Source organism: Leguminivora glycinivorella, chromosome 3 (assembly GCF_023078275.1).
Source record: "Leguminivora glycinivorella isolate SPB_JAAS2020 chromosome 3, LegGlyc_1.1, whole genome shotgun sequence".
NCBI lineage: Eukaryota > Metazoa > Arthropoda > Insecta > Lepidoptera > Tortricidae > Leguminivora > Leguminivora glycinivorella.
In genome coordinates, this window is record NC_062973.1 from 8,155,814 (window position 1) to 8,165,300 (window position 9,487).

General features: G+C 37.1%; 1 protein-coding gene across 1 annotated transcript; it reads right to left on the reverse strand.

The window, feature by feature from the left end:
- Positions 1–2,299: 2,299 nt before the first annotated feature.
- LOC125224699 (protein CutA homolog) lies at positions 2,300–4,909 on the reverse strand. The gene is made up of 3 exons (XM_048128133.1): positions 4,681–4,909; positions 3,693–3,850; positions 2,300–3,042 (listed from the first exon to the last, which is right to left on the reverse strand). The coding sequence occupies exons 1-3, from the start codon at positions 4,805–4,807 to the stop codon at positions 2,857–2,859; spliced, it is 471 nt and encodes a 156-aa protein (XP_047984090.1). The 5' UTR covers positions 4,808–4,909; the 3' UTR covers positions 2,300–2,856.
- Between the last annotated feature and the right edge of the window lie 4,578 nt (positions 4,910–9,487).

Genomic DNA, 9,487 nt, shown 5'->3' on the forward strand with positions numbered 1-9,487 from the left:
GTGCCCTTCCGATATCAGATGTCAAGAGTTAATTTGGTTTTAGTTTTTAGTATTATTAATTTATGATTAGATATTAACAAGTACACTGTCCCCCCTCTGACTTGTAACCCTTACGGCTTTGTAATAACACTTGTCATGACCCATAGCCATGTGAAAGGACTAAAAACTCAACATGTTTTTATAAATAAATAAATAATAAAATAATTTATTATAACATAAGTGTACAGTAAATAAATAATAATAATAAATATTATAGGACATTCTTACACAGATTGACTAAGGGCCAGTTGCATCAACACATTTGACAAGATCATCGTCACTCAGCAGATTTCTATGGAACTTCTCATACAATAAAATTTAACGTATGCTTTAAACGTGCCAGACGGTTTGGTGCAACCGGCCCAAGTCCCACGGTAAGCTCAAGAAGCACGGTGTTGCAGGTACTCAGACAACGATATATATAATATACAAATACTTATATACATAGAAAACATCCATGACTCGGGAACAAATATCTGTGCTCATCACATAAATAAATGCCCTTAGCGGGATTCGAACCCGGGACCGCGGCGTAGCAGGCAGGGTCACTACGCGCTAGGCCAGACCGGTCGTCAAACACACAGTACAGTGGTTATTCTTAAAGAGTAAGAATTTTATAAGGGATGAATTATACAAATGCCTGAGCTAGGATAGTTCCATAAAGAAAAACAAATATCTTAATCTTAGGTACATATTACCTCCATCCGACATCAAATGCTGGATCGGGCAATGTAAAAAGCTGTAGGTACTCGTACAATTAGTCCAATCGCGATACGATCCGACAAATTGTAATCAGCTCGTTCATCTTGTCACATTCCCCCCTATCTGTCTTCGGCGATGTCGCTTCTGATGCCCCCGTTTTAGGGTTCAGTTGTGACATAAAACCTTGCTTTTTTCTTACTTACTTTTATTTAGGTAGGTTGGGTTGGTAAGAAAACAAATTATTAAATAGAAGTTAATTTACCTAAGGGTCTAGAGAGTATGATAACCTACGTAACAACATCATCATATTCTAATTAACACAAGTCAAATTATATTCTATTGAAAATATTAGAGGACGCTACGAGTCCTTGTATAGATTACTCATATGATGAGAGATAATTTCGACCTCAGCAGCTGTGACCTGGGTGGCCGAGCGGAAATAGGCATCTGCCGCGATTGCAGGGTACGCTGCTTCGTTTCCAGCCTCAGGCACTGGAGGCCTTGGTCACTTTTTCTTTCATATGTGTAATTTATTTCGGTTTTAACATCATCATACTACCGAAATACTTATGTACTTATACTTATGTATACTTTTCCCCCTCCTTAAGCTACCCTCCTGAAGCTCCCCCTCAGGCCAGGGCGCTACGGAAAACCAGCCCTGTGGTATTCATATTCGACATTCTATATCGACGTAGTTGATTAGAATATACTCGTAGGTAGGTACTTACCATTAGTACCGGGAAACGAATTACGGAAGATCCAGTTATCCCGATCCCGACCGACACTTTCAGTCATCGTTTACAAGAACAGTTGTCAGCTAGTCCATCAAAACGGCATAAATCAGGTTCCTTTCTTGCATACGGTTTTGTATATACCTAAAGAAGAACATTGAACAAATAGATATCTATCGCTAATGTCGGTCTAGGTTCAGCACAAATTGATTGGGGGCCTTACTATCTAAACAGTGATTGATATATGCCTCCCTAGCTGAGGATTAATTAAACTCGTTTAATGATCGTGTCAGATGGGTCGTGGAGCCGAATTTGTTTAAGTGGAGATTAAAGAGAACAATCACTTGGTGGAAATGAACAGACTCAACACGTTCGAGCGCGCTCGACGTGTATAAACGTCATCCTATTGAGTTTGGCACGGCGCGCACGAAGTAAAAAAAAAAGACTTGAATTATTCACAATCATTAGATTTATTTGACCGGGATATACTCATACTCATACTTATTTCGTGCATAGACCATGATAATGATAACCTTAGTGACAAAGTTTGTTTAACCTTGAACCTTGAAACCCTCGAAACGCTCAAGATTCCACTTTTTGAACCACGAGCGTAGCGAGTATTGAATTGAGAATATTGAAATCTTTTGTTTGCTCGGGTATCAATATTGGTACACTGGCACACCCCCAACAAATTATAATTAACCTATTTTTAATATGATGAAATCTATCTATTCAAATGAAGAGAGTTTATGAATGAAGGTTGAATTAAAAAATACAGTTATTAAATGTATATTGTATTTAGGAGTCATTCCTTGCTATTCATACAATTTTTATACACTTACCAATTGTGAAAACAAATCAACAACAGGTTAATTCATAAGAGCTGGCGCAAACGGAACAAATGAGTGAATGAAAATATCTATGTGTCATATGTGTGTGACAGATTAACCAATAAAATAGTGGTTTTTGACAGTTAGGGTCGGCTTACACCGGAATGGCAGCGCCGCGAGCGGCCGCGCGCCACGCGACCTGTTTAAGTTAGTCCAGTGATAGACGAAGTTTAAAACTAGCTTGGCTGCTGCCGGCCGCTGCCGGCCGCTGCTCGTCACTGCCAGCCGCTGCCGACAGCTACATTCCGATGTGAGCCGACCCTTATGACTGTATACCGATACAGGTGTCACTCATACAATCAAAGTTTCGTTTATTCCATTCATGCCAGCTTTCATGAAATGACCTGCACATTATTTACATAACTACCTTCAACTTCAGACAAATGACAAATAAATGCATTTAAATAATATAATAGTTTTTAGGTTAACTTACCAAAGGTTAATTCTTACTTATTACAAAGACTAGTATAATTATGTAACACTACATAATGAAGTTATTTCTTCTGACAGACCTTAGCTTCCGTTTGTGGCACCGTCTCCCCGATCCACTTGAGGTATGGTGGGTTCCCATTCTTAATAGGTAAGGATATAACTTCACACACCTCATAAGGGTGGTTGGAACGCACATATGTTGTCAACTGGTCTACTTGAGATGTTCTTGTCTTGATCATTAGTAGCAACTAAAAAGAAGAAAACAATAATATACGTTTTTAAGCCCGGCAATGTGAATGACATACTTCTGAGGAAGTTATTTTATATAAGATGGTTTATAAGGTGTGGGAGTGAAACATGACTCATAATAGTATTATTCGGCCGAATATTCGGTTACACCATATTTTAAATTGGATGTTGAAATTTAGGGCCCATTTAGACGGTACGAGAACTCGCATACGAGTTTTATTACATTGCGTTACAAATGGCTGTGCAATAGTTATTTGTTTTACCGCACGTGCCAATATTGATACCCGAGCAAGCGAAAGATTCCAAAAGTGGAAGTGCTTCAAAAAGTGGAATCTTGAGCGTTGCGAGGGTTTCAAGGCACAAAGATTAAACAAACTTTGCCGTCGAGTGAAACACAAAATTTTTCACCACACCAACACGAACAAAATACTAACTATATATATAAAACATCAAATTAAATCAAATCCATCAATTTATTCAATATTTATGATTCAACATCATCATTTATAGGTAAATTCTACCAGCCAGCTTAAGACATCGTTAAAATTTGTATGAAATTACTTTGCACTCTTGTGAATAAAATGAAATTTTGCTATGTTTTCGAATAGCAAAGTAAGCCTTAGTTATACATTACATATTGTATTTTTACCTCACTATCCTCATTGATCTCTCCTTTCCACATGTAGACCGAGGTGACTTGAGGGATGATGTTGACGCAGGCTGCCAGCTGCTGCTTCACTAGCCCGTGGGCCAGGGTCTTTGCTACCTCATTATTGGGCACCGTCACATAAGCCACAGAGTATTTGTCTGGAAGAAACACTATTGGATTAGACTAAGGTGTATTGTAAATTCTGTGTCACTACTTTCTAATTTTCAAAGAAATTCCTGCTATATTGATAAGGGATTCTAATGTTCACGTAGAGCTACTAATAACCTAACCACAAAATTAAAATTTTAAAAAACCCCCGGCTGCGACATAGTAGACCGATTTTCATGAAACATGGCTAAGAACACTCCCGACTAACTCAGCTTTCAGACAAAAAAAACTAAATCTAAATCGGTTCATCCGTTCGGGAGCTACGATGCCACAGACAGACACACACACAGACAGACAGACAAACAGACAGACAGGCAGACAGACAGACAGACGGACAGACAGACAAACACGTCAAACTTATAACACCCCTTCGTTTTTGCATCGGGGGTTAACAAGATTTTAAGTTATGCACTTTGCTCTTTCAACCAATTTTTTTACGTAATTACAATTTAGTATGGAGTCCAGATAGGTAGTATGGAATCACGCATGGAAATAACAAATAAATATCTTACCTACTTTCTACATAAAACAAATAATTACTTAACAAAGATTTCAAAGACTAGCTGCTTTAATTTCATATATAAAAGCTGGTCCAATGCAAATGTTTGAATTTGTAACACTTAGGGCCAGTTGCATCAACCACATTTTACAGACACATCACCATCAAGCAACAAACGTCTATGGAACTTCCCATACAATAAAATTTAACGAACGCTTTAACGGTGACAGACGGTTTGATGCAACCGGCCCTTAGTGGATCAGGATGGATTTTGAACAAGCGTGTGCCCACTCGGGGATTACTTTAGTCACATTTACCTACCTGCATCAGCACTGCCACTGCCGCATACTGCAGACGTAGCCAAATTAGTCTCCGCCATGACAAAACAAGGACGCAGAATGGAAAAATAAATTGTAAGGAAGGATTTTCTGTTCAACGCTTTCAGCATATTACACTTTATAGCCGAGTGTTTTTGTTTTTAGCAGTCGATTACGATAGAAAAACTTGGAAAGCAGTATACAGCTTTGACTTTTGACACTGACATTGACAGCAATGACAGCTGATAGATAGTCAGTGCTACCAATATATGAATATTTTCGATGTAAAAACTATAAGAGACTGGCATACCGGACCGCGGCCTTTGTCTGTTTGGTACCTGTCCGATAAGAACTACAGTTTGTCTAGCAAGATTAACAAAACAACAAAGAAAAAAAAGCACAAAACTAGAATTGGGTAGGTAAAGTTTTTTGAATATAGGCAACTCATTTTTTTCTGATAGAATACGATCACGGAAAAGTGACTTTCTTATTTTTATTTTGACGTTTGTGAAATTTAATGGCAGATGAGGTGACAATGCCTTTGCATGTGCTGAATGTGGGCGATTAACGGCTGAAATGATGATGATGAATGATGATGATGATGATGATGATAAATGTATGAAATTAGAAAAAAAGCGATATCAACTGTCAGTGCCACTTAACTGCCATTGGTGTTTTTTTGGACACTTCTCGCTTACTTTTTAAATTTTCTTCTCATGATTATGCCACGATGTAAATGGCTATGCTTTGTTGTAAATAAAATTACCTATTACAAATTGGAAATTTATGTAAATAAAATGTGGTTGGTAAGTAAGTACAAAATTGATTTATTCGTTAAAAGTAAGCACTACCAACTAACACAAATACATTTATTTCTCATTCATTATCACAATGATGCTTTTCAACAAACAACTATAATTTTATAACATCTATATCACTACAAATACTAGAATAGTATAGTCTCATAATCTAGTCACCCCGATAAAGTTGATAGGTAAGTTATCAAAGTTATATCTAATGAGGAGGCACACTGACATTTTATCCCGCCAGGCGGTGTCTGTGCACTTTCCTAGGCATGTCACTGTCATTCATATGTGTGAGAAAGAAAAAACATATCATCTTCTCGCTCTCACGTATGAAATCCTTTATTTGTGCAATGGACTAATAGGGTGGCGCCATCTGTCATAACCTTTGAGTGTGTCTCCTCATTATTACAATAATAATATATTATGATTGCCGGTCATTGGCTGATAACAAGAAACTACGAGTAGTAACTTTATTTATGGGTTTATTGAACCTCCCCGAATGCAAACGATTATTCGATTGAAATATCTGTAGTACATTAACGATACAAGTGCGTAAAAAAGGAAATTAGAAACAATTGGCGATATTTTAAATCGACATGAGTCACGAATTTCCTTTTCGCACGTGTATCGTACGACGTTTTTCAGAACAGATGGCCCTCCGAAGTTTCGACCTGACAAGAAATGAACCACTTCTCGCGCTAGTACCTACGTAAAAAAGTACCATCTTTACTGAAAAAATATTTTTGCTCCACAGTTGGCAATAATAATGTAAGTATAGAAAATCTCATGATTGGCTCATCAATTTTTTTTTCAGAACCGTTCCAGAATAAGAGCGTGGTGAGTGTTGCAACACGAGGCTTAAAATATAACTTTTCTTTTACTGACACCTGTATTTATTAAAAAATGTTTCAGTCACTTTAAACTATCACAATAATATTTTGGTAGTAACTACTGGGAAAACTAATCCCAGTAGCTATCAACCCCCGGTGTGGTAATTAACAATGTGGGGAAAATCCCAGTAGTTAGGACAGGTAAAAACTTGGTGGTAACTAGTGGGAATAGCCACAAAAATATAAGGGAAGTATTTGTCAATGGGGAAATAATGAAATACTAGGACGTTTTAAAACAGTATCTTTATTTTTAAGCGCCGCCCCAAATCTCAAGGAAGGTGGTTCTCAATTCGTACGTATTTCAATTCTCTTCGCATGTATATATATATATATATATATGTATCTCAATTTAATGTTTATGCCACGATATCTCCGTCGTTACTGGACCGATTTTTAAAATTTCTTTCTGTGTCATAATCTTCAGGCTTAAAGTGCAAATCTGCAAATTGTCGAACGCTCTGAAACATTTCCTTTTATCGGTACAATCGACAGCCAACGCTGCCTCCTTCCTTCATCTTTTGGAACACTGAAAAGTTTAATATTATTCATGTTAATTGTAAAGACATAAACAATAAAGTTGGTATTATTATACTGTGATATGAACTATGAACATAGAAACCGTACCAAGTTGATAGATTTAGCTCCATTCAATAAGAGTAAATACCATGCAAGAAAAAAGATTGGTCACTAGGGTTGCCAGACGGTCGGGATTCGGCGGGATTCTCCCGATTTTTAACATGTGTTCCCGAATCCCGACAAATTAGAAAATGTCCCGATTTTTCGAAATACTCTAAAATTTCAAATTTCAAACTAGAATCAAGCTAAATTATTTTTCTGGAACGACCGTAAAGCAAGTACCGTACGCGGTACGCTTTTTAAAATATTTTGGTTGCTCATCGTGGGTGTCATTTCAATGAACGAATTTCTTGGACACTACATTCTATACCGGTTAATGGGTCAATACTGTGGGACTTCGTTAAATCAAGTCTTTCGTCCCGTACTCGAGAGCACTGGCTTTAGCAAGCTGCTGGCTTCTACATAAATATCATGGATAACATCAAGCTATTGTCAGAATAAAGTTGAAAGATCGTATTATTAAAAAAAATCTGCTAACAGATTCTTTCAACATTTTTTGCTGTAGATTTCTCTATCCAAAAGTAACCAATGCCAGGTAATTAATACCGCATCAACTTAATTCCTGGTAAAGTAGATGTTTGGAGACACGTCTACATTTTCATTGCTTCACAGGAATCGTAAAGAAATTACCTTTCAGATATGGTATAATACGAAGTAAACTAGAAATTATCCAAGAAAACGCACTCTGAATTTGTCAAATTAGTTACGAATTAGTCCATAAGATAAGATTTTTATTGTTATTCAAAATATAAATATATAAGGAACGTAATTATGTTTAAAGAATATACTTTAAAAGTTTGTATTATGACATTTGAGGCACACCTCCTGCTCATAGAACTTTTTTTACTTGTATAATTATATATATATTTACCCTTATCTCCGAAACTACTAAGCGTAAAATTTTCAAAAAAATACACGAGATAGTTTGCAATCTATAGATTACAGAAAAACCTATTAGAAATCTACAGTAAAGCGGAAGTCGGACGTAAAAGAAAAAAAGTCAAATTACGAATTTCACTCACTGCCGCTGCAAGGAGTTACCAAATATCTTGAAATTGTGTGAGCGCATTTTAATATTACATATAAATTCATTTCTGTTTCGTTTTGTTCAAAATATCGATTATTCGCAAAAATGACTTAAGTTCCTACTAAAAAGTAGGCGCTTAAGCCCTTGTAGTGTACGGAACCCTTGCTACGCGAGTACAACTCGCACTTGGCCGGTTTTTTTTTTCTTTTCCCGACTTGAGACCTGAAATCCCGAAAAAAAAAATTTTTTCCCCGATAATCGGGTAATTCGATCTGGCAAGCCTATTGGTCACCCTAGTCGTAAAACCACACATAGCATTATTTTTCTTTAAAGGTCATATTTATCGTTCTAAACCTATTCGTGGGAATTTTGATATAATTTGAGACAATGAAAACAATATAATGATAAGAACTAACCAAGATTACAAGCAAAATAGCAGAAAATTTATTGCCAGCGAGGTTTATGAACATTTTGGTAAAATAAGTACTTACTTGTGAAATTTTACGTCGGATTTCGGTTTCCATTTACTTCCACAATGGTTCACTATGCAATACATAGCGCAGAACTTAAGTAAATCGTCGAAAAACGTTTATTTCGCAAAATAAATATCTGAATCGGTGAATGACTTTTGACAATTCTGACATATCGGGCATATTTTTTTATTATTAGTGTTCCCATAGTACGCAGGAGGTAAATACCGGAGAAATAAGGTTTTTGATTGAGTTTTTTTTCGTATAATACAAAGAAAAGTAAGTCAATTTGATTGAAGAATGTTTTATACGTTTTTTTTAGTAACTAATCTGGCAATACATCACAGTGTCGGAAAGAGATAGAACATAGGAGTAAAGGTGAATGAACCTGGCTTCAACTCATTGGTCGGCACGCAAAATCCATGGTATATAATATTCTTGGCTCATCATTATATCATAATTAGTTCTCAATCACCCCGTTCGCGTTTAGTCCGCAAAATGTAGAGCTACGTAGTCTGAGTAATAAGGCTAACAGACTTATCGCACCGCATCAAGGTAAGCGCGAACCAGAAAGAGATATTTTTTCTCACTCTCGAGTATCGATGACCCTGCTGTGATTTTGGTGTAGTGCGGTAATCTGTTACAATTTTTATAGCCCATCTGGCTCGCTCTAAGGTATCGGTACGATAGAGAGTGAAGTCGTATGTATATAAGATTCTTGGTGAAGTCTATGAGTCGGGTTCCCTCTATGTGGCATAACTTTATTTGTCCGAAACGCTTTTGTCATAACAGATTTGGCATAATCGATTTTTGCCGAATGTTAATGTAGCATAATCTGTCGCCGGGTACCGGAGAATTTTCTGGTGCCCGTGACTTCCTTGTGGCGGACTCGGGGGGGTCCACCACATACACAAGACGGAAGTCGAGGAGGAAGGCGCGTCAAAGTATGGCGCGCCAAGCGCGGAGGGCCTTCGGGCGTTCG

Bases quoted from the DNA above. Each gene is read 5' to 3' on its own strand.
- LOC125224699 (XM_048128133.1), bottom strand. From the start codon at position 4,807: ATGCTGAAAGCGTTGAACAGAAAATCCTTCCTTACAATTTATTTTTCC. The intron at 3,851-4,680 runs GTAGGTAAATGT...TGTTTCTTCCAG, and splicing joins CAGTGGCAGTGCTGATGCAG to ACAAATACTCTGTGGCTTAT. The intron at 3,043-3,692 runs GTAAAAATACAA...TCTTCTTTTTAG, and splicing joins AGATCAATGAGGATAGTGAG to TTGCTACTAATGATCAAGAC.